The sequence below is a fragment of the Crocodylus siamensis genome, chromosome 1 (genome assembly GCF_052110815.1).
Source record: "Crocodylus siamensis isolate JL-2025a chromosome 1, ASM5211081v1, whole genome shotgun sequence".
Classification (NCBI taxonomy): domain Eukaryota; kingdom Metazoa; phylum Chordata; order Crocodylia; family Crocodylidae; genus Crocodylus; species Crocodylus siamensis.
Window position 1 is genome coordinate 115654435 of NC_143395.1, and position 25456 is coordinate 115679890.

The following is a 25456-nucleotide window of genomic DNA, read 5'->3' on the forward strand; positions in this document are numbered from 1 at the left end:
CTATTGCATTTAACTGTAATGATTTCCATAAGTCTTGAGTCAACAGCAGGGTTTGATCTATGGGTCTTCACCATGTTGGCACAGACATTTGCGACCTTAAGCTAAAGATTTTCACCCTGTATGAACCAGGCATTAGCGAATCACGTACAACATTGAAATAGTGCAAAGAATTTACTACATGTTGGACAGGTTTTCGATTCTTCTGTTCCACACTTATATTGCCTTTCTTGAGAACTCAGTCCATAATGAGAATGATGAATGCTGCAGAATCAATACCAGCAAGCTGAAGTCTGTCTGGTATTTCAATCACAGGGCCTATTGCTAAAGGAAGACACTGTAATTTTGTCTTTCTTTTCTAGCGGTTTAGTTCTGAGGAGTTGTTGAAGACCCTGGACTGGTGCATGATTAGTAAGGATGGAAGGTTGATATTTTAAATAGCAAGTCAGAAGTCAAACTGGAATAGTGATTCACAGTTTGTTTGGCTTGAATCTGCAGAAGTCACTGTCCTGAAATGAGGTCCACTCTGCTACTGAATTTAAAATCATGATGATACTAGCTCCTCAAAGAATATGATTTTTTTTTTTTTTAATTGGGCAAAGTGAAGACAGAAGTGGTAACTTGTCATAGTCTGAAAACAGGCAGCAGAAACTCTTTATTATTAAGAGAAACTCTGAGTTCTCTTTAATCCAATGAGCATCAGATGGAGTAGGTTCCTGTCTATAAAAGGTCATGCCTCTGAACAAGTTAGCAACCACCCTGCCTTCCCTGCTATCAGACAGTGTTAAATTGTAAGCTAGAGGTCACTAAGTGTAATACCTGTAGTGTAATACTGATTGATTTAGAGCAGGGGTTGTCAACTGGGGGTACACATACCCCTGGGGATACTTGGACTGGTCCTAGGGGGTACGCGTGGGCATGCAGGGACAGAACACTGCCACCTCCCAGAAGCAGGGCCAGGGCAAGGTGAGGGTAGCAGTGCCCCTCTGTGGGGTAGGGGAGCTCACATTCGGCAGCTGCTGCAGTTGAGCAGCCTGTCTGTTGAGCTTCCCTACCTTGCAGAGGGGCGCCACTGCCCTCACCCCAACCTGGTGAGCTTCCCTGCTGCAGCCCTGTTATTGGAAGGCTGCGGCACTCTGTCCCTGCTCACCCACGCACCATCCCTGCACAGTGTCTGACAATGTGCCACCTTCCCTCCCCTTCCCCCCCCCCCCGGCCTCTGGGGGTACATAGAATAAAAAAAGGTTGATAACTCCTGATTTAGAGTGATTTTTAAGAAGAAAAATACTATAAAAGCATTGTTTCTCAATACAACGTCTTGTGAGCACTTAGCCATTTAAGGAAAAGGGAAATATTGTCGTCTCTAAAAGACCTATCATTATGGATGGTTGCTACTGAGGAGCTTTTAATCTGGTAGCTAAATTCCTCTTTTTGTCTCTTTGTTACTAAAAGATTGTCCTGCAAATGCAGTTCAGTATTTAAGAGTATGTTGGAATCTGACAGACCATTTAATTGTGATTCATTGAAAAGATGGATGAGGTATTTTCTGCTGCAAGGAATAAAATATATCAACTGTGCTAGCAAACATTCCATATGATTATTTATGAAATGCCTACCTACCTCTTGGCTATTCCTTCAAACATTTGCATTTTGAGATTGTAGGTAAATGTGTTTGTCGTACAATTGGGAGTAGCATGAAGATACTAGGATGGTGGGAATATGACAAGTCTATTGTAAAAAAACGGGGAGAAAAGTTGCACAAGAACAAGAAAAAAACCCAAAATAAACATTTTTATCTTACTGTAGTACATGTTTCTGTAACAGACTCAAAGTAAGTAACTTTAATGGGACATTTAACGTGTTATTGTTTGAATCCTCTAATCAGATAAAATGGGAATATAGGGATTGATGTACTGGCTCAGATGAGTTGTACCTGTATTGTATTTACCTGAATCCAAGACTACCCTAAATTTAAGATGACCCCCCTTCCCCCAGTAATTAGATTCTATACATGGGAAATATTTATAAATATGTTATAATTTTTCCATGTATAGAAGAATCTGATTATTGGGGGATTGTCTTAAATTATTGGGGGATTGTCTTAAATTCATTCACACAGCAGGGCAAGCAATGGTAGGGGTCAGGTGATAGGGGAGGCAGTAAGGGGGCAGTTTCTTATATTAAATAGTGCCTTTTTTTCTATTTCCTGTGGGTATTTCAAGGATCATAAGCAGATTTACCTTCTGTCCAGTATTTTATTCTCTTCTTTTTATAGATGGAATTATTTCCATGCCTTCAATCATCATAGTTGCCCATTTTTAGATCTACTCTTTCAGCTATTGGTTATGTTGAAAATGGCCTTGTGGACACCTCCTTTTCAGCTTTACCATGCCTACACAAAAGATGCTCTTTATGCAATGTTGGGCGTCTGTATTAGGTTAGATAAGCAGGCTTCTTCTAGAGCAGCGTTTTTCAATCTGTGGGTTGTGACCCAAAAGTGGGTCACAAAAATATTTCAGAGGGTTGCAAGCAAATGTCAGAAAAACACATGAATGCATTGATCTCCCTTCTCAGGCTGGCAGTGTTCCAGCCTGCAGGGGGCTGCTAGGGGCTTGGCCAACATGTAACCTAGTCAGTGTTGTTGGAGGCAGCCCCAGCACCGGATGAAGGTAAGTGTATGGGGAGCAGGGGTTTGAGGGCCAGGGCTTGGGAACTGCCGGGGTAGGGGTGGTGATGTGTGCATGTGTGGAGGGGATGGGGAGTGGTGGGGGGAGCTGCCAGCTACCTCTGGGGGAAGGTGGCCTGTTAGCCAAGGACTGATGCTGTGGGAGGGAAGACAGGGTGAGGCACTGTAGGTTGGACACTAGCAGGGCCAGGGGGTTGTAGGTCAGGACAAACCATCGATCTTTGCAAATGGGTCCTGGTAAGAAAAAGGTTGAGAACCTTGCTCTAAAGTCAGTAGAGAATGCTTAGCACTTCTGAAGGTGATTGAGATGCTGAGCTAGCCAGTAGGAAATACTAGGCTGGGTAATATGTCTGAACTTCTGTTGCTCTATAGTTTAGGCATCTGGTCAGTTGCACAGTAGGTAACTCTTCAGGTTTTTATTCCTTGGACTGTTTTACACATTTTACATTAGACAGTCAGTGGTTACAGGGAAAAACCTCCAAAAATAACCCTGGCAGCATTGATTAGAACTCAGGTTTTTCTTCCCCTTGCTGTATGTACTAATCATGAGGCTACAGAAGCATCTTCCTTCTTGTTAATATTTTTTCTGGTCCTGTGGTTTTTTTGTACTTCTGCCTAGTAACCCACTTCCCCACAGGATACCCCACCCAGATTGTTTTATAGATTGGTGGTTACAGGTCTCTATTAGTAAGTGAGAAATAAGAGTTTGAATACCCCCAAGCCAAGCAAGACATAAAATCTAGGTCCCCTGCTCCTTTGAGTGGTCTTATGGCTAGACTATTGTTCTGTGTTTTTAAGTAAAAGTAATGGTAGGTGGTACACTTACTGGAGTCAGTGCTGTTGAGGTGAGTTAGGCATGCCTCTGTGACCGAACAGAATAGGCCCCCTGAGGATTTAGACACCCTCATAGCTCTGATCTGGATCACAGTGGAGCTTATGGAGAAGTTAAATGACTCGTTGCTCAGACTACATAGCTTCTAAGCATGTTAACAAGACCCTGAGGCTTTTGAACATATTACGCTAAGCATGTGTTTTATTTAGATCGTAGTAAGCCTTAATAGGCTTATAGTTTTCTAAGCATTTGTACATTAGTGCTTACTATGATCTAAACATTGATCATACCAGATCAGTGCTAGGACCACAGTGGAGCTGGTTCAAGACTCTGGTGTGGTACTACAATCTAGATATAGATAGCAGTGCTGTACCAGAGTTTTGAATTGGCTTTGGTGAGATCCCAGGACTGAGGATAAAAATCAACTGATTTTTTTTTTTTCAGTCTCAGTCCTGGGATGGCAAGAAAGGCAGTTCAGTATTTTCCCGCGAGGTGTTGGAGCTGGGAGCAACACTTATCTAGTACCAGAGGCAGTCCTCATCCCCTCCGGGAATAAGTTCTTTTCACTAAAGTGTCTTCATGTTTATTTTTCTACCTCTGAGACTTAATAGAATAATCAGAACTTTTCTGGTGAATGTATAGACTCTGAAGGAATACTCATGTCGTCCTTTACAATGCTAATTTCAATATTGCCCTGCATCTTTGTCCTGTTTTTTTCTGTCCAGTTGTGCTGCTGCAGCTTCTTCCTTCATCTATAGCTGTAAAACCGATAGTGGAGTTAGCTAATAAATAAAATAAATGTCCTTCAGCTGTCCAGGGCATTAAAAGGAATTATTTTTATTACTCAAGGAAAGAAAAGCCAGTTGAGTTTCCCATCTTATAGCTTAGAGTCCAGGGTGTACATCATGCCTGCTAGCCAGCAGGCCCTTCAGGTATCTGTCGAACACAAGTGTTCCTAACATTTTCCTCAGAAATGGGGAGATAAGTCCTTTGGAATGACTTCTTCCTTTGCCCCTTTCCTAGATTGCCTTATCTGAATTTGTGAAAAGTTTAACTAATTGTTTTTGCTTCTTATTAGGATAGTCAGAATGACTCTTCCCCCCCCCCCCACCTGAAAAAAAGAATCAGGAAGTAAAAAAAGAAGTGGGGGGATCTGCATTTTCAAATGGGCATATCATTTTCAAACTTTTTGGTTATTAATATGTTGTCAAATTCATTAAATTTGGAATAGAAATTCAAATCTAATCTTTGAATTTCAAAGCTAATTAAGACCTGTGCACTATTTTAAGTCTATATTTATCTACTCTGTTATGTTTTACACAAACATTATTCCTTAATGCCACTAATGTCAGTTTCGGTCGGCCAGGAGTTGAATGCTACTGCCAACATGACAGCGGAGCTGCAGTAATCCAACTCCAGTTCCTGATTAACGAGGTTAGTAAAAAAAAAACTTAAATCTCTACTGTAAGGCAGAATAATTTGCATAATTTCCTCAATTCTGTTTCTTTTCACTTAAAGAAAAGTCTAGTTTAAAGTACATGTGAGAATATGTATTGCTTTTTAATTTGGTTACTAGAACATGGTGCCATACTTGTAATACTATTTGGTTCCAGGTTAAAAATAAGGCACCTCTGGTGAGTTACTACTAAAACCAGTTTTGTCTGTGTGTTCTATAACAGAGATTATAATAGTGTTAATTTTCTGAAAGGAAATGGTTAAACGTACAAGAGCATTTTTAATATGAATTGGTTGCTAGTTGAATAGCAGGAAATGTTAATTATAAAGGCTTCGTATCACTTTGAGTGGTAGAGTAATTTTAAAAAGTGATCAGTTGGGATACTATACCTACTCCTGGGACACCGTCCTAATTTTTATAGTTATACAGTTAATTTTTTTCTCTCCAGTTTTGAATAGCCTATGCAGATAGAAACACTAACTCAAATATTGTCACGTGCAGAAATCAAATGGAGAAAAAGAAATACTACTTTCTGTTGGCTCTTAAATATAGGAAAGTGAGGTATAAGTTGAGAAGTAGATGTTTCTAGGCAGAACTCTTGGTTACGAGTTCTAAGAATATTCAGTTTTGGACTGTAGGGCAAAAATATTTTTTTCCTTAAGATAGTGGTGTAACATGACAAATATAAGAGAGATTTAGAGAGGTCTTGGGGTGGTGCAGCAGTGGATTTGTACCCTTCTTTGCCACTGGTTTGCCAGTGAAAGTTCTGGTTTTGGATGCTAGACTCATGCTCCAGTGAGCTTGCTGCTACTTCTGCATCCCCTTTGCCATTATGCCAGATCTGCTACTTGGGATATTTACAAATATTTCAGGATTTTAAAAGTTATTTCACAAAAGGAAGTAGTAAATTAATCTATTTTTTAAAGGCTTACTTAATCGTTCTTCAAAGGCTGTTTCGTTTTCAAGGAAGCAATATGGAACTATTTATGTAATTAGGTATTCTTTGTATCAAAGAATCTCACATCATGTGTTTTATATACTATGATCCAGTGCCTTAATATGTTCATAATAAGTAATAGTCATTTGTGTTTTTGTTAATTTATCATTTACTTTTTTAAAGTAAGTTTTTTAAAGTTGAATGTTCCTTTAAGCATTAGAATAAACTTCCTATCTCAACCTTCAGGTTGAATGGTTGCAAAGCACGTAACTAACTTAATTGAACATATAAATAAATATTCATATGCAAAACATTTTAATTAAATTATCTGGTCAGATCTGCTGCTTTTATAAATTTACTTTATTCATATTACTTAGAAGCAAGTCTGTGGAAACTAGTTATTACCCAAGTTATAACAGACTTGAACTATAGCTAGATATGTAATTACACTTATTAATTTTTTGTTTTTAAAAAGGGAGCTCTTGTGAGTGCCTTGGCTGATGATACCCTACACCTATGGAACTTGCGTCAAAAGAGACCTGCTATACTACATTCCCTTAAATTTAACCGAGAAAGGTAAGAAGTGGATTATAATCACATATGTATATGTTTGTATTGGGGGGTGTTGTCAGATATATGTATGCATGTATATGTTTTTAAAGAACAGATTTATTAATATTCAACAAACTATTTCAAATATTGCTTGCCTAAACTTAAGTGGATGAATATTTTGGTCTTCTGTTAAGTCGTTTGTGAATCCAGCTTTTGAATAACTGATTATCATGAAACAAAGGGATTTGGACTTTTTAACCCTAAGCAAAATCACTGACCCAACTTTTAGGCATCTAGCTCCTGGCGTGGAATTTCCAACATTGACTTAGGCACCCAAGTTCTTTTTGAACAATCGTAGGGTGAGTTAGGTACAAAAGAATGGGATTCGCAAGAGCCAACCCAGTGGGAATGCTGTGGTAAAGTGTGCCTATGGTTGAGCCAAGTGATTTATACTGGATTTAAGTGCCTGTGTGTAGCTGTGAGGAATTAAGGATTAATTTACATTACACAAGTCTGCTGACACAGTGGAATGAAAAATGTAGCAGTTTTTGTAAAGCTCATAATGTAGAAGCAGTTATGTTGACTGAAAATGGCTTTTGTCAGTTAAATCTATGTAATTTGAAACTGTTATGTAGCAAAAAACTGTAATGAGAAGAAAAAGTTTGTTGGTAAATACTGCCTCGTCACTTGGGCACTCTTCACTCTCGATATATCTGTGTTGGCATAGTCCTAGTGGCAGAAGCTGTTTAATGTAGGCAAGCACTGAGCATCATAGTTTGAAACCTTATGGAATTGGGGGTACTCTGATCATCAGAGTCTCATGAGAAAAGGACATTAACACTTTTTTCTCTGGCCATATTTTTAATGAAGGTGGCCATAGCTGCTGTGTCTCTGTGTCTGTTTATGTGTGTTTTTTGTCTTTTTTTTTTTTGAAGTTAGTGCAGTTGTTTGTGTTTACCTGTCCTCTGATTAGGCTCTAGGAGGGCCTAGACATAGAGACACCTAGTTTGCAAATCCCAAACATCCCTGCCAAGATAGGATAAGTTCTGGGCATTAACAGAGGATCTTTAGGAGCATAAGAAAAGACCCAAGTGACTTACTGGGCACTCAGGCATGTAAAGAGCCAGGTGTGTTTCTTTGCCATGGTGACAGAATGGGGGTATTGCATAATCCTGCTTGTTTCTTGTAGCTAAGATTTGAAGCCTGATGTCTCATCCTTTAGCTAAAAAGTAAAAATAAACACAAATTGTAATATCACTGCTTTATTTATCCCTACTTAACTTTATATTCAGAATCCTAACAAAGTCAATATCTCAACACATTAAAACAATTCAAATGCTAGACTCAAGAGACAGTTAAAGGATTTAATGATGGTATTATGGGTTGTGAATATTAACTATAGTATCACTAGGATAAATGTATGTGAATCCATTATAGTTTGGGTTATTTTTAAAGACATTTGGCATTTAATTTGTGAATTTAAACAAGGTGGAAGCATGTTAGAGCTTACAGCTGATAATGGTGGCTCTCTAGCAGGTTGCAGATTTTTTGTGTACAAAGTTAATTTGTTCCTTTATTTTCTAAATTCATAATCATGCATCATCCCTCCTGGCATCACATTTCTTCAAGAACTTATTCAAATACTCTAGCATTTATTTCAGAACTTTACATAAATTTGGCATGGTGCATACTTATTGATCATGGGATAATTTATGTGGCCCTTGGAAAACGGTCAGTTTTCTTTTTGGCTAGTTTTATAAAATAAAATAAAGTACAAACTGTGACTCCACCACAGGATAATTAGATTGGACAACTGTATCCATTGTATCCACTGATTTTAATGTATTAACAACATGATTGAAATGTTAAGGTATTAAGTACCTTGGCTCACCATAATTATACAAGCCCAAGGCAGTATTCTATGTTCTTGCACACTTAAAAACTAATTGAAATCACAGGGAATTTAATGTGTAAAAAAAAAAATGCAGGATTTGTGCTGTATTATACAGTGTAAATTAACAAAAAATCTGTTTTAGCTATAGGAAAGTTGTCCTGTCTTCTCCAGGGTCCCCTGAACCATAAGCACTGAATGACTTGAGACTTGAATATAACTGTTGCTGATTACTATATGGGAGGAAATTTCCCTCCTCCTCTCCCCCCTTGCTGCTGCTGTATGTGTCATGGTTTGGGGGTTTTTAAGCCTTCAGAGGCATTGGGTGTTGGCTACAGTCAAGACTGGGGTGTGCCAGTTCTCCTGCTGGGACTTAAAGCTGGAATTTCCTTGCTAAAGGGGCTTGTCCCTCTGCTCAGGGTCAGACAAATCAGTGTATTTGGGGGCAGGAAGAAATTTTGCCTATGGTCAGATTTGGTGAATGGAGTGTGGGAGATTCTGCCGCCTTCTGTAGTTGGTGGCATGGCCCTCTTTCTGGGATATTTTGAGCGTATATTAACAGCCTTTATAGCAGCAGGACATTGACTACTATGGTCCCTCTGCTTTTACCTTTGGCAGGTTAGGGGGTTATGTCTTGTTGCTGTGCCAGGGTTGTTGTTTTGCTAAGAGGTTAGACAGGATACGGATGGATTTGCCTCAGGCAGGGGGTTGGTCTGCATGACCTATGGAGGTCCCTTTCAGCCCTACTTCTCAGTGATTCTGTGATAAATATTAGATAGAATTGTTTATCGTGATGTAGATTAGGGGTGCTCAGCCTACAGTCCACAGGCCAGATCCAACTCCCAAAGTGATCAGATTCTGCCTCTGGCCCACGGGATCAGCAGCAAGCAGCTTGACCCAGCATACCCTTTTCTTTGCTCTGTGCCATGCTGCTGATCCCCTCTGAAGTCCTCTCCCTGCTCTCTTCCTTTCCCCATCCCTGTGGCAAGTCGTGTTTACTCTTTGGCTCACTTTCTTCCTCCCGTCTTCCCAATGGCAGGGTGTGACAGGGTGACTGAAACACCCTGTCATGAGAATGCTGGGGGAAACAAAGAAAAGAAACTTACTGGGGGAGAACCTGGACAAAAGGTGAACCCTGTGGCAGGCCTGGGCAGGAAGGACACCACACTCCAGCTTATCAAGGGGAATAGCTGAGGCTGCAGCAGATCAAGGGCTGCTTTGGTTGAAGCCGAGTCAGGAGAGAGATGCAGCCAGTGAGAAGGAGATGCGCTGAAGACTTGGAGAGGAAACAGCTGGGAAGCCGGGGAGGCAGCAGATCGCGTGCTGCCATGGCCAGTACAGCTAGTCCAAGAGGGGAAATTTAAAGGGACACAGTGCAGTCAGTATTGATCCTGAGAAAATAAAGGAGGGAAGAAGCAGAGAGGACAGTGAGAACCGAGGTGAGCAGGGGCCAACCCTGGGGCTTGGAGAAGAATCCCAGTGCCTGATTTACCTGGTGGGAACCAGTGACAAAGCGGAGAAGCCTTCTGGGGCGGTGAGTCCAACCCCAGGGGGTGAAGATAACCCCTTTGGGAACCTAGAGGGATCAGAGAGACAAGGACAAGATTACACCCCAGTGAGGGGCAAGGCCATCCTGACTGAAGGTTAAGGGTGGGATTAGAGCTAAGGTGAGGCTGACTTCAGACCTGTGCAGGGAAGAATGGGGCAAGCAGCCAGCCTAGGGGAGTACCCTCAGTAAAAGAGTCCATAAGACAGGAACCCAAATCCTTGGTCTGATGGAGGAAAAACATCACATCTAGTGTGGTTAGGGCTGGTTATCGGGATGGTGGAGCCCTGCAAAGAGAAGCTGACGTTTTGAGGCTATAACCCATCTTTGTCTCCCAAGAAAGTGTTTTGGCACCTTTCTCTAACTTCAAGGCGTAGCAGGTGATTTTCTAGGGACAGAACACATCCTATTCCAGCAGAGAGACAACTTGGCTACAAACAGCATGTCATGGACCTCACTCATGGGAATAAAGCACTCCTTCCCTCCCTTCCCCCCCCCCACACCCCAAACATTCCCTACTGGAGGGAAGTGGTGGGCCCATAATGCATCTGGGGTGCAAGCATCCAGCCCGCAACTCTGAAACGTTAAGCTCCACATAGTTTACAGTCCAGTGTCTATTAGTGGAAGATACAACCTAGGGTTGTGAACTATACAGAAGATATAACCCAGTAACTTTTTTTTACTTGTATCAAACACTCATTATGTAGCATATATAGTCATGACAGGTAAGCATGAGTGCTAAGAGAACTGGTATTACTAATTAAGCAAATAATGCTTCTCAATATGTCTAGCAAAGTTATGGTCCTTTTTAAAAAAAAATGAGTAAACATTAAATTAACATAGAAGTGCAATTGGTCATCTATCCTAAAACCAGAAAAAAATGTTAACATAATGTATTATGTTTGTTTATCTAATCTGTAGATAAGAGAAATATTCTCTTTTCAATTATAGTATCATTTCATCTTCAGTGACCTTTGATTTTTTTAAGGTCAAACAAGAGAAGTTATATTTGTAATGTGCAATATTTTTATGGGGAATCATTCTCAGAATCTTGTAATATGTTTTTATTTCAGAAAGTATGAAGTAAAATTAAAAAATTTAAGTAGCAAAATAAAATATATTCTGAGGCAGAATGTATGTATATTATGACACAAGTCAAGGCACTTGAAACAGCCTACACTTCAGGTTTGGTTTGGTTTTTTTAATCTCATATTTTTCAATTCAGCTGCTCACACCTTGCTTTCTAATTTAGCTGGGTGTTGAGATAGATAGGACATAAGGAAGCCCTGAGTCCTGATTCAGGACCCCAGGCTATCCTTTGCACTGTCCCAGCTGTGTCCTTACTGTGGTGCTGCCCTCTGTCCCACCCCAATGCTCAGCTGAGTGTCAGGGCACAGGGCAGTTTCAGGACCTAGGGTGGTCCCCTACCCAATCCTAGGGATTGGGCAGGGAGGGGTTGTGTCCTTACTCTGGGCCTGCCCTGTACCCCAATTAACCACCTGACAATCTGGGACACATGCCACACCAATTTAAGATGTAATACAAGCTAGCCACAAAGATGTTTCAACACAAGGATGCTAATGCATGAGATGCTGGAGTCTACTGGAGTATGGTAATTACCACACTCCAGCAGATTCGATTAATTATGTCTGCTCCAATACGCTGTAATTACAGCACATTGGATCAGCCTTGCTGCATGTGCACCCCTAGCATCTAGTTTGCCTTTTGATTGTCATAAACTGGCTGAATATATGCCATGTTTACAATTTATTAACATGCTAATTAGGGCTGTACAAAATGGCTGTATTTTGATTCGGTTTTGGATTCAGCTGTTTCGGAGGACTGTGATTCGTTTTGGTGTTACAGATCACTGTCCTGTTTCATTTTGGCCGAATCTGTTTCAGAGATTTGGCTCTGCCAAATCTGTTTCAAACAGGCTGCAAGCTTTACACGGCCCTACTGCCCAGCCGGATGGGGAAGAGGGCTTAAGGGCCACAGCAAGGAGCAGGATGGGGCCATGGGTGCCTCATTCAGGGGAGGGCCATTGCCATCCGTGGAGGCGAGGAGACCTCCACGTAGATCTATGATCTTTGTCACGCTGGGTCACAGGGCAGGGAAGCTGTGCAGAGCAGCAAGCAAGCCTGCTGATCCCTGCGGTGCAGCTCAGCTCCGCAAGGGAGCAGAGATCTGCACTAGGGTCTCCTCGCTGCCACTGCCTGCCCCACGTTACTGGGGCAGCATGAGGTGGGCTGCAGTGGAGCCAGGTCGCTCAGCAGGGACCAGCACTACCCTGCCATGTGACCTGGCTCTGCAGGGAGCAGAGATCCAAGCTGAGGGTCCCTTCACCACTGCTGCCTGCCTCATGCAGCCCCACGACTACCAACCTAAATCTTATTTTTGTTCGTTTTGCTTTTACAACACACAAATACGTGCCTCCTGTCTGCTCCAGCCCTTGATTAGGAAGGCGGTGACTGCCGTATTCCCATGCACATTGTCCCCTTGCTAAAGGCTCCTACCTGCAGCCCTGCTCCCCGTGCAGTCTGTGCTGCCATCCTGGGTGGGTGGGGTGGACTCCCATGTGGACAGTGGCACCAGGCACCCTTGGAGCCCCAGAGCATGCCACTGTGTCAGCACCAATAGGTCCCATGTAGCCAAGCTCCTGCAGCCACTATGCAGAAGCTACTTTTGCAAAGGCATCTGGTGGAGCAGAATGTCCCTTGTGCGGCACCTTACCCTGGCCACACACAGTCTGTCTCTGCAGTAGCAGCCCTGGTGCTTAGGCTTCTGCTGTGCATGTGATGTTGCCATGGCAGCAGCAATAGCAGGAGTCAGTAATGGTCTCTGTTGCTGAGCGAACACCCTGTGACTATTATCCAGTGCCCCCACCCCCTCCCAGTGCTCATTGGGACCTGTAATCTGCTATAGGCTTGGGCTGGTGGCAGGGCACAGGGACCAGACTATGTTCACCAGGGTGCCCCCCCAGCACGCACCCATAATTATTGGCTTCAACAACCAAAAAATGCTGATAGCCAGTAACATCGTTTCTCCTTATATTGGTGCCGATCTGATAGTCAACCGATATATTGGTGCACCCCTAATTAATTGATTCATAAGTTAAGAGTTTTTTTGTGCTGGAGTCCCATAAGAGGCGCGGTCTAGTAGGTGTGTTCTGATTATTTCAATAGCTTTAGGTTCAGTACCCAAGGCTATTTCCATTCAATAACAGTTGGGGTGGAATAGAAAGGAAGTGCTATCTGTCTTGTCCTTAGGATACTCAGGAAGTAGGGGACTGGGTTCTAGGTCCCCCATTTGGACTGAGGGGATTCAAACCTATATTTCCTATATCACGCCTAATGTCTTGCCTAGTTATTAGGCTTTTTAGGCAGGACTGGGATGAGGATGTATTCCACCCTTCTTGTTAAAACTGGGCCATGGTGTAGAAAACAATACAAGATGGGACCAGGGAAGTATGCAAGAGGCAGCATGATTATGTAATCAGCACTAGGATGGATTAAAGCAAAATGAACAGTAGTCCTCAGAGCCAAGACTAGAATGAATCTCTCCTGAGGGGTGTTGGGACACAAGTTTATGCTCCTCCTGGCTGCCTCTTCCTGTTGCCTAGTGAAGCTCTGGAGAGTCAGGATTTGTGCACCTTGCTGTTGTTTCCTGTCACAGCTTAAGTGTTGTCCATTTTCTCAATAGGTTGCCTGTTGTGTATGCTAGTTATAGGTACCTACCTCACTAATGATATGCAAGTATTACAGTATTAGAACTGAATGGTGACATTCCTTGGTGGACCTCATCCTTTGTATTTTGTTTTGACTTGCTTTGTGGATCTTTGCCATGCATTGACTGCACTGAGTGCATGTAAATTTTAACTAAAATTTGGGATCCATGTCTCTGTACTCTGTTCTCCAGAGTTAAAGCATTTTTCCCCCAGGAGCAGGAAGCCTGCATGGTTTTAAGTCCTGGAATTGCACATGAAAAAATGTATGTTTCTGGTGTGCTATATAAACTTTAATTTATGCTATGGGTAAAAAAAGAAATGAAGAAGGATACTGCCTTAATTCTGTTTACTTTCTTTAAGGTTAAAAAAGAAAAGTCTTTTACACTTTTAAAATGTAGTAGAAGCTATCATTTTACAATCTAGAAAACCTGTCTGAAAACAAAACCTGTCCCAGACTAAGTTAGCAAGCATCAGGTAAAGGTTGTATATGCCACTTTGGATTTGTAACTAGACCAATTTAGCCATTATATTGTTAATAAAAGGATCCCAATTTCTCTATCTGTTCCTTAGTGAAGATGGAAATAATCAATGCGTCTTCTCCCTAACACAAAGAACAAAAGTGGTATTCTTGGTACAAGTCCTTTTCCTGCTAGATGTGCAATACAAAGATACTCAACATGAAATACATATTCCAGAGCAATCCATGCGAGTCAGTTCTGATGCAAAGGTGGGAGTTACTATCAAAATGAGGCCAGATCGGTCAGTATGGGCTGACACAAGCTGGGTCACGCACACTGTCCTGGAAAGAAATGTTGGACTCTAGGAAGGAGGTGAAAAAGATCTGTGACCCATGTAACAGCATGATCTTGAATAGTGACTACTTCATTCTTGGAAAATTCTCTTTCCTGTTGATCTTGGTTTCAGCACCTTGGGGCCTGTACTGCCTGTTCTGGTGCCGGTATCATAAGCAATGAAACAAGAGTTTGTGCCCTGAAGTAAATTCTTGCAACTGGATGCAGTCCAAATATAATTCTGAATATGAAGAACAGTACCGAAAAGGAGGACAACATTTCACTTCTTTGAAGAACAGAGTATCCTTGATCAGAATCTGACTAGAAACAGCATAGGGAACAACAGACCTGGTACTGGCCTGGTATAAAGGCCATCAAAGGGTCCAGGTGGATCCAGGATATTTCTTGAAGCAATATGAATCAAATTGAAACAAATTCCAAGTGCTGAAGAAATGATTGGTAGCAGCCCCTATATCTTTTGATGTTCCTGCTTAAATAGGAAAAATGCTCTTCATAGCTATCACTAGAGGTATACTGTTGGCACTGAAAAGAGATGCTTCTCTTCTACCTTTGGAGTGAGGCCCCACAAGGTTATTGAAGAACCATCATTCATATCTTCTTGGGTAGAGTACAGGTAGAATTTAGCTGGGGCAATCCCAAGAAGATCATCACTGTATGGCATGTCACCGTGAACATATGACCTTACTAGGGATCTTCATATGGTGCATTCAGAAGCAGATCCTATCTCATATTTTCAGAAACAAAAGGGTGATTTCTACATGTGCAATTAATGCTATATGGCTGTACTGCATAAGCAAGTAGCAGATTTACTGTGCAGTAAACTAATTTACTGCTTAGTAAGTGCCTGCATGTGTAGATGGTGATGCTTTACTGTTCAGTAGATTAGTTTACTGAGCAGTATAGTGTCTGGTGTCAACAAGGCCAGGAAGTGTTATTAGGCAAGCTGACTGCACTTGAAATAATTGAACCCCAGCACCTAGTTGTCAGGACCATAGCTGTCTTAGCTGTTGATTTACTTTAAAGGTTTCCAGGACCACTTGCAACCCCTTGGAGTACTGAGTCTACACTTACAAAAAATGTTCCCTATTCTGTATTTCAGTACTCAAATTTGTTTTTTCAATCCTATTTCTGCAGTATTGAGAATCTTTCCCATAAAAGATCACAGACATTTCACATGTAAATTTACAATACTTGAATGCCTAGTGTAACAAATAATTACAGGAGTTTAATGACAGTGCTTCTGAACTAAAAAAGCCATCCTATTGGTGTCCTCTACTGATTTAAAGTACTGTTATTCTGTCCTCCAGCAAAGCAGTGGAAAATGCTGATGAACAGTAATTTTTATTTGTTCAGCAAACAATTACATTGTGATATTCTGAATAGAAACTAAAAGGACTTATCAGTACAGTTTAAAAGATAGCAGTCTATTGCCGTTTTTTCTTTCAGTAATTGATATAGCATTTACATAATATGAATAAAATAAGACGTAAAGATTTTTCATGACCGTGCTGAGGTTTCCTTAATTAAGTTCTTTCCAGGAACAATGTCTCTTGTTACTAATTAGTGTCTTATTAGGTATTGTGGTGGGATGATGACAGACTTTTATTAAGTAACTTGGACAGTTTATCAGAAGAGACATATGGTCTGTAACTAGTAACGGAAATTCTTTCGACATGTTTGCAAATTGCCTCTTAAGAGATCCTCCCCCCCATCACAATTAATGTATTCCTATCAGCAGTGATTCAAAATATATTTAAATTTAAATTTAAATTAGAATGCAAAATTAGAAAATATTAACGCAGTACATTTTATTTAAATTAGCTCTTTACTGTGTTAGAAAGACCTTTCTGACTGTAGGAGTTAAGCACTCGAACAGGCTGCCTAGAGAAGTATGAAATCTCCATCCCTAAAGTTTTCAAGAGTAGGTTAGATGAAAATGACTGGGACGATCGAGTCAGGGATGAGCCTGCTTTCAGCAGGGGACTGGATGAGGTTCCTTTCAGCTCTAGTTTTCTATGATCTAATTTTGTTTCTTGGTTGCTGTTGGTCAAAAACATACCTACAAATACGGATTCAATAAACCAGATATATCTTGACCTCATGTATGGGTGTAGCTTTTTAGCTCTGTTTTGGGGAAAGGATAAAGATTTTAGATAGTAATATGGATAATCTATCATTATGATGGTTAATCCAAAAATATACTATTTTTTATCAACATGAAATATGAATATACAAGACTGGAAACTTTCTGGTCTATATACACCTCCCAAATGCTCCTGTGCCAATATTTTGATTCCTGTAAAGTAGTTAATTTTACTTGTAGAGGTGAGAAACTTCATGCTGAGAAAGATGGAAACCATTGTAGTGACATTGTTTTTGGTAGGCTGAATACCAGTTTGTAACAGATTAGGAAAATGTCAGGCATTTTTTGTCTCCTCGTTGAGTATTTTATAGTTAATCTTACTTGTGTACAAGAAATGTATTATGTATTCAGTCTGCCTATAAACCGGTATAAATGCCTTGTCATCTACCAGATTCCAATCCAGAAAAGGGGAGAAAAAAGGAAATTTAGGTATATTTATGCACAGCTGTCTTAGTTGATACATTAATTTGCTCCAGTTCTTGGTATTCTTCAAACTAGCTTCCTAAGCTGCTGAAGTAGGTTGACTTAGTTTAACAATTTAAACCTCATATTGAGATCATGACACTTAATTTAATTTAAATTTAATTTAATTTAGTAATAGCAGACACAATTATCTGAAGTAAAATCAGTATCTGTAGGAAACGTCTGTGGTGTTCTTACCATGTGCTCATCTACTGACATGTGTATACTGTTCAGTATAGATTATAATCGTGTATTTCACCAGAGTAAAGCTTCTTGGTATGCTTCATTTCATTGTTTGTTAGGCTGTTTTTTAGAAGTAGTATTGGAAAATGCATTGAAAAAATATCCCTAGATTAAAAAAACAAACAAACCTTGAGATTTCAAGAATCTAATCAGTAAGTTTTTTAATCAGAAGTAGAAAGCAAACTTGGATATAATAGACGAAAAACAAATGTGTTCAGTTAAACTGAATATATACTATGGCTAAAAATACGAGCTTCAGAACATGAAAGATTTGCTTGATTACATGCTGTCAGCGACTCCTACAAGGAACTGGGTTTGGTCTCCAGTTTTTCTTAGTTTTTTTTCTTCCTTTTGCCTTTTTTGTGACCTTTGTTGTCCCTAACAAGGTAGATCCTCATGGAGGAAGGTTGCTGCTTAGGCACTGAGGAATAAAAGGTAGGTGAGGGCAGGGTACTAACCCTATGATACTTGGACTCAACATTTCTCCCATGTACTTCAGAGCAGGTGGAATTACTGTAGCTTTTAACTCTGCGGTCTCTTTTCTATCTCTTCTGTAGAAAGGAATATTGGTATGTCTCCTGAACTAAGACCGTGCTTTGTCACAAGATAATGTATGATATAGTTGGTAGTATCTGATACTGTTTTTCCCCTCTGAATTCATTGCATCACAGTGAGCATGAAAAGGACATACTATTTTGTTCCAAATAAACTTTGTGTTCTTCTACTTCTAGTGTCCCCAGAGTACCTCTTACTGTATAGGTTTGCATCTGAAAACTAACTACCTCTGCAGAAGCAAATATTTATCAGCAGAGCATTTTGATTGTGTAACATGAATTGTAACACATGGTTCAGCTGTAGTACTGAGTTTGATTCCCTTGGATCATATATAGTGTTCATCTCTCTTGCAGTATAGTCTAACACTGTCACAGACCAGTTGAACTGATAGACAACAACTCTGGATAGTTGAATGGCATATGAGTAGTGGGGCAATGACTCAGTTAAGTTGAACACCTGTCCCAGTGGGGATGGTGTAGCATGGAATAGAAGTACTCTGAAATTCTCATCAGGCATGACATGATAGCATTTACTTCAGTGTTTAGGAAGTTACGTGGAATCAGATATGAGAGTGTGTTATTTAATTAGTTGTTTGTGTACTTTTCTTTTTGTCTAGTGCTTGGCTCATAATAATTTCTAATCTTCCTTTAGCCCTTTTTTATCAAAGGCAAAATTATTATTGTATGTAAAAAGAACTTTATTTCAAGATAAATAGTCATGAGTTAGGTTTTTTCAATCTTCTTCCTGATGAGATTTTCCATCATGTCTACATTCCTCCAGTTGCAAAATGTATTATAAATCTTAAACAAAGAACACTAGTTCACACTTAAAACTCAGTTAAGCACTCAAGTTTGAGAATTGTAAGTGTATTATAAAGTATAATATTGCCTGTATTGTTAGACTTTCAGTTGAATATACAGGATCTGTCAAATAGTGAAGTTAGTGTTGCTGTTCGAATCTCAGCTCAAGCTTTTATTGTCCGCAGTGTATTGTATGTAACCTTAATATTTTGAAGTAGCCCAGAATTGTTGCTCTTTGTTGCAAATCCTTGAAGAGTTTTTCCCTTGACAGGCAAAAATATACAGAAGTTGAACTAGTTTTTTTCTTTGTGACTCTACTATATAGTCTTTGAAATATTTTCCCCCAAAGCCTATTTATCTGTCAGAAATAATAGGTAGGTGTGAGTGCTTGCACTTTACTACCAATATTCAGTTGATATATTCACTCTGGTCTATTCAAAAAATAAAACTAACATTTATTCTTGAAAATGGAGTAATGCATATGTTGCAGTCAGTGTGGAACAAGCAAAATAACTAATTATTTTTTACAGATGGTTATCTTCTAGAAGGCATATCTGACAGTGGTTGCTGGATAATCTAGATCCCTCATGATCTTGTTAACTATAGTCTACATAGGAACACTTGTTAAATGTTAAGAATTAGGGGTGCACCAATAGAGATGTTACTATCTATACTGATAGCCGATATTTAAGAGGCATATCAGCCGACATTGATTCAACATCCGATACAGTTGCCATCAGCTGGTAAGTCCTTTGTGGTGGAAAGAGAGAGGGGAGGGAAGGGGTGTGGCGGGGCAGATCAACACCCCGCTCAGTGAGGGAGGGGCCGGGGGCAAGCGCTGTCCAGCCGGGTGGGGGGGAGGGCATGGGATGTACCTGAGGCTCGTGGGGTGGAGGTGGCTTTTGTCACTGCTTGCACCCCAGGAGGGCAGGTGGGGCATGTGCCACCTGATCTGCGTGATGAAGCACAGGCTGCAGCTGCCATATGGAGCCAGAGCTGTTGCTGCTCGGGGCTCTTGGCGGGAGCTAAGCTCAGAGCAAGTTATGGAACACTGGGAGGAGGCTGCAGCCAACCCAGATTTTGCTGCATCTCCACTCCCAGCCCTGTGCTGCCACCCAGTGCAGCCACGGCGTTTCCCAGTGTTTAGGTGTAGGTGGGGCGTTCAGCCGTGGCTATGGCAAGCAGTGGCGTGGGGCATTTATCGGCCAAATTATTGGCCCCATCGGGTCAATATTGGATATAGACAATTTTCTTTATAGTGGTACCGATCTGATGTTGGATCAATGTATTATTGGTGCACCTCTATTAAGAATATACATTATATTTGCAAAATTAAAAACTTGGGTCTTGGGAAATGGGCCATAATTTAAAATGTCCTTTTTGTTGTGCTTGTGTGCACGCTGGTGAATATGTTAATTACATGACTACTTCTTCCTAACTTTATATAAAATCCTACTCTCATTCAGCATAAGAAAAAGACAATAAAAAGGTAGGGTGGGAAAGTGAAATGAGTCAGGGAACTGGTTAAGAAAGAAGGTATTAAATTAATAACCTATCAGGCAGAACCAAACCTCATTACCAGTATTTTCTTATGTCTCCAGATCCAGATAAGCCATCTTATTTCAATTGCAATTACCTTAATTGGATGAAAATAAGAAAGCAAATAAAATAAGAGAACACAGGGAATGGGATTATGATTTATGAGCAACATCCAGCCCTATTTAATTTTTTACTTATGCTTCCATTCAACATCAGGCTACAAAAAAGAAGTTAATAAATACAACAATGCACATGGTTACTCAATTTAGAATGTATGAAATCTGTTGTGATGTTTTTTCTTATGTTTATTGGCCCACTCAATTAAGCGTTATTGTATGAAATTACTGTAACCTGTTATGCTAGGGTGGATAGAATACAGTTTTCATAGGAATGTAAGTGTCATACTGGATCAGACCAGTGGCCCATCCAGCTCAGTATTCTGTCTCCCACAGTGATAGAAATGGATGCTATAGAGGGAGAGCACTGAACCAAATTCTCTCTAGAGTGATCTCTCCCCTATTCAGTATCTTGCCTGCCATCTATCATTATTGGTTTAGAGGTGCCAGAACATCTTCTTTATGTAGCCTGACATTGAATGAAGACTGAAGTTAAAAAATGAAATGGGGCTGGGTTGACCACCTGTGAATAGTTTGGATTTTAATTACTTTGCCTTGCCTGAGGCTGGCAATGTGAAGCAGAGGCAGGAATAAAATCTGTTTCTCTAGGGCTGAATATAACTGCCTTAATAGAGATTGTCCTTTCTCTTTTTGCCAACTTGTACAACCCATTAGTCAGGAATCTTAGAGAGAACCCCCATCATCTGATTCATTTCCAAGGCAAGTCCAAGCTCTGTGCTGAATGAGACATGGTGTCCTATGAGGAGGGGGGAAACTTGTAGGTGATATAATTAGACTGCATCATAATAGATATAAGTTGCACAGGCAACCTTAATTCTGTCACCTGTAGACATTTGAGTGCTTGACCTGTAAACTTTTAAAGTGGGTGGGTGGGTAGGTGTGAACTTTCTTAGACTCTAGAGAAAGTGGAAAACAAATTGCTTTAATACCACATCATATTTACTTCCATTTGGTTCATCAGCAGGATTTCGGGCCTTTAGAATTAAAAGAAAAACAGATAGAGTTAAGGAATGATTAATAGCCAGTTGTAGAGCATCCTGGTGGACATGGGTTGTCAGCAGGTTTTATAGGCATTCGTTGACAGCAGTGATGCTTGGGTTCCACGTAGGCTCGAGATGAACATGGTTTCAGTGCAGTGGTGTTCAGCCTGTACAGCTGTGTGTCTGGATTTGCCACAAAAATTTAACAGTGGGAGGAGTAGTGGTTTTGTTAATTGCCACAGTTCTATTGAACCTTCCAAAAAAAGAAAAAAAAAAAAAAAAAAAAGAAAAGAAAACTCTGCACCCATGGGAGCCCCATAGACTGATCAGAATCTGCAGGTCAGAAATTGAACACCACTGCTCTAGTTCTGGGTCAGCAACATCGCCACAGCCTGTTGAGCAACTAGATCCAGCCTGTGGCGACAGAGGATTTTGCTTGCACCCACGAAATCCCCACAAAAGTAGGGGTGAGTTGAGTGACAGGGGAAGAAATTCTTACCCCAGCGAGAATTGCGGAAGGCTCTGTTCCCCTGGGCACCACCTGGGGTTACTAGGAATAATAGCCACAAATTATTAGAGAGAAGGTTCAGGCTGGACATCAGGAGACATTACTTTACAGTTAGGGCTGCCAGGCTCTGGAATGGGGTCCCAAGTGAGGTGGTACTCTCTCCTACTTTGGGGTTTTTCAAGAGGAGGCTGGACAGATATTTAGCAGGGGTGATATAACCCTGGCACCTGTTCCTGCCTGGGGCAGGAGGTCGGACCTGATGACCTGTTTAAGGTCAGATGGGACCTAAGTACTCTGATATTATGATCTTGAGTGTAATGTCTTCTAGGGGCCTGTGTCTGTTCTCTTTGGCTAGATACAGACAGTCAAAAAGTCCAAAGCTAAATCGATTCAGTCTTTGCAGGTTAATCGAAGCTGCGGAGATTAAACTGAGAAGCAAGTGAACAGGCATTCACTTTTGATTCAGGTAATACAGCCACATGCGTGTAGTGGCTCAGGCCAGAAGCCAGGGGGTGCTAGAGCATGACTCCCAGCCTGGCAGCCACTGCCAAAGGGAAGGGACTGAAGCTCCAAGGCTTCCCCCTGCCTCCCTGTTCCCTGCTTTGGCAGAGGGGGTATGGCCAGGCCCCAGCCTGGGGCCAGCATGCTGGAGGGTGGGTGTTTCAAGTCCTCTTCCACATGGGATCCCAATCCAGGCCTTCCTGGGACGGGGAGGGTAGTGTCTGCCAGGTTTCTGCCCCCCTCCCTCCCTGCTCCCCACTTGGTGTGGTGGAGGGTGGCCCCTGCCAGGCTGAGGAGGGGGTGGTGAGTAAAAAGGTAGTGACATTGAATTCATAAACCTTGAACAAAAATAGTCCTTTCTCTGAAGTGAGTATATGTTGAACACAGCAGTTTGTACACAACAAAGAAAAACTAAAAATCTTTGCCTAAGCTGAGATACAGCCCAGTAAAACACAATGAGTGTACACACAACTTAGTTTAACTTAAAATAGAATGTAATAAACCAAAAAGACAAGAGAAAACCTTGCATAAGCCTTATGTAACTCTAAGGGCAGCATGTCTCCTTACGTCCACGTATTCAGGAAGTCCTTCTTAGGGAATCAACAGGTCTTAAGTGTTGGAGTAGAAATCCCACAGGCCTGATCTCTTCTTGGGATTTTACAGGTGCACTTGCACTCCTTTTCCCCTTTGGGTGCCTTGACATGAGCATAGTTGTCAACTATAGCACCTTTGGCAGGACTCTCATGCATTCAAGCGTCTTTTGTCTCTGCTTAGGTCTCAGTCTCCCAACTTTTACAGGTTCTACTTTATAATGTAAATGTAGTTCTTTGCGTTCTATGGTCACACCAGCCCAAGCAGTCAAGGAGCCTGTCCTGTTCTCTTAGCTCTGTCTCCAGCATGTACGTGTAATGATTGTGCCAGGTCTTTGCCAACACCTCCCACCTCCACCTGATCCTGCAGGGCTTCATCCTGTGCTCACAGGTGGGAGGGGACCAGTCCCTCCAGCCCAAGTTCCCTGGCCTCTTCCCCCTTCCCCATGGCTTGGGGGAGGTGAAGGGAATTATACCCCCCTCCCCTTATCACAGGGATGGGCAAAATATGGCCTGGAGGCCAGATTGGGCCCACCAGGCCATTCTATCTGGCCTGCAGGACCCCTGCAAAATTTAGAAAATTTAATATTTATCTGCCCCTGGCTGCCTGTCGAAGATGACAGGCAGAGGCCACCCGAGCAGAGTGCAGGGCCGAGGGCAAATCAGCCTGTGCGGGGACCAAGACCCGAAAAAGCTGCCACTGCCATCGGCAGAGGGGAGCAGGTGGCTGGATATAGCGCCACTGCTCCAGCCTGCTCTGTGCCACCTCTGCTCCGCCCTGCTCTGCGGGCCCTCCCCAGTGCACAGGGCCAGGGGCAGACCCAAGGGGAGCTGACAGCTGCAGCAGCATGGCCCCATCCCCCCCCCCCCACCTAAGCTTCTGGCCTGGGACCCTGGAGGTGTTCCCACCTCCCTCTGCTAGTGAGGATAATTCAGAAGATAAGAATGAGATGCGGGGGAAGGAGGCAGGGGAGGACCATGGACTATCGCTCCAGTCCTTGCGGCCAGGCCAGGCTGGTTCCTGTGGTCCCAGAGCAGTGGGTGGGGGGAGGGGAAGAAAGCAGGGAAATGGCTGCAACAGGTGGTGGGGAAGTGGCATTGAGTGGGAGTGCACATCAACAGCTGGGCAAGAGCGCAGGGCCCATGCCGGTGAGATGCCTGGGGCCCAGTGGCAGAAGAGCAGTGTCCAGGATGGCAGGGGCTGTATGGAGCCAGGCCAGCTGCCCACTTTCCCTGGTGGTGCAGCCCAGCATGACCCCAGAGAGCCCCTGCTAGCCCACTTCCCTGCTACCCCATTCTGGGCCCCTACCGGCTCTGCACGCTGGTGCAGGCCCCACGCTCCGGCCCAGCTGTTGCTGCACTCCCATGTGCCCGCTTGCTCCCATTCCCCTGGCACCTGCTGCAGCCATTTCCCCACTTTCCTTTCTGCCACTGCCACCGCTCCCCTTCCCCCCCCCCCCCCGCCACTCCAGCACCACATGGTTCCCAGCTGCAGTGTTGCGCCACAGGACTTTGCAGGAGCTGACCTTGCCCCTAGTTTTCTTGGCTGGCTCCATGCAGTGCTGGCTGAGCTGGGCCAGCTCCTGCTGCCACCTGCAGTCTTGGCTGTGCAGCTGGGACATGGTGCTGGAGCAGCAAGCACGGGAGGATGGAGAAGCATCAGAAGGGCAGCAGTGGTAGACAGGAGAGGGAAGTGGCAGCAAGCAGGAACATGGGGCCTGTGACAATGTCCCAGGGCCAGGAGCAGCACGAGTATGGAGCCCAGGCTTGGAAGAGCTCTGGCAGGGGTTCTGCCTGGTGCAGGTGCCGGGGGCATGGGGGAGGGCTCAGGCTGTGGGCAAACATTCCCCCTCCACATATACCACAACCCTCCCCAGCCACCCTCCCCCCACGCACTCATAGCCCCCTACAAACCCCATACCCACCCACATGCTCCTCAACCCCACATACCCCCCTGCATGCTTTTCTCTCCACAAACTCCCACACACACACATACCCTCCCCTACATTCTACATACCCACACAGCCACAAATCTGTACCCGCACACATACACCCCATACTCCCACAATATACAAAAGTAAGACATTATTTTACGCTATTATACTATCACCTCTACATATACTACACAACCACATGTAAATCAGGACAAAAATATTTTTTGAAATTAAATTAATGAATGTTGTAGTACATGTATGATTTTTAGAATATAATTGGTATTTTTATGGCTCTGAGATGGCAAAATCTGTTTTCTGGGGCCAAGGGGAGGGACTTCTGGTGGCAAAGGTCAGGGGTTAGAAGGTGGGACTTCCAGTCCCAAGATGGCAGCCAGGGGCTGGGGCATTTGTGAAGGGGCAGGGTTACCTTTGTGGCCCTCAATGGCTTGCCCTCCACTCTAAATAATTGCCCACCCTGTCTTATCAACCACTTGCCTCAGGCTTTGTTGGAGGTGGGAGGGGGTGGAGTCTGCTGATCTTCTGCCAAGCAAACCCTGGGTGGGGTCCCAAGGCGGTGGGAGAGGGGGTTTAACCCCCCCCATCTTCTCTCTACCTGAGCCTGCCTGTC

At 42.6% G+C, this 25456-nt stretch overlaps 1 protein-coding gene across 5 annotated transcripts in view; it reads left to right on the plus strand.

Moving 5' to 3' along the window:
- The window catches only part of STXBP5 (syntaxin binding protein 5), a 207713-nt gene that overhangs the window by 49253 nt on the left and 133004 nt on the right, over positions 1-25456 (plus strand). For all 5 annotated transcript variants that reach the window (XM_090041024.1, XM_090041030.1, XM_090041038.1 and 2 more), the window contains exons 3-4: positions 4868-4949; positions 6384-6484. In XM_090041024.1, coding sequence (XP_089897150.1) covers positions 4868-4949; positions 6384-6484 — 183 coding nt within the window. The remainder of the gene's footprint in view (positions 1-4867; positions 4950-6383; positions 6485-25456) is intronic.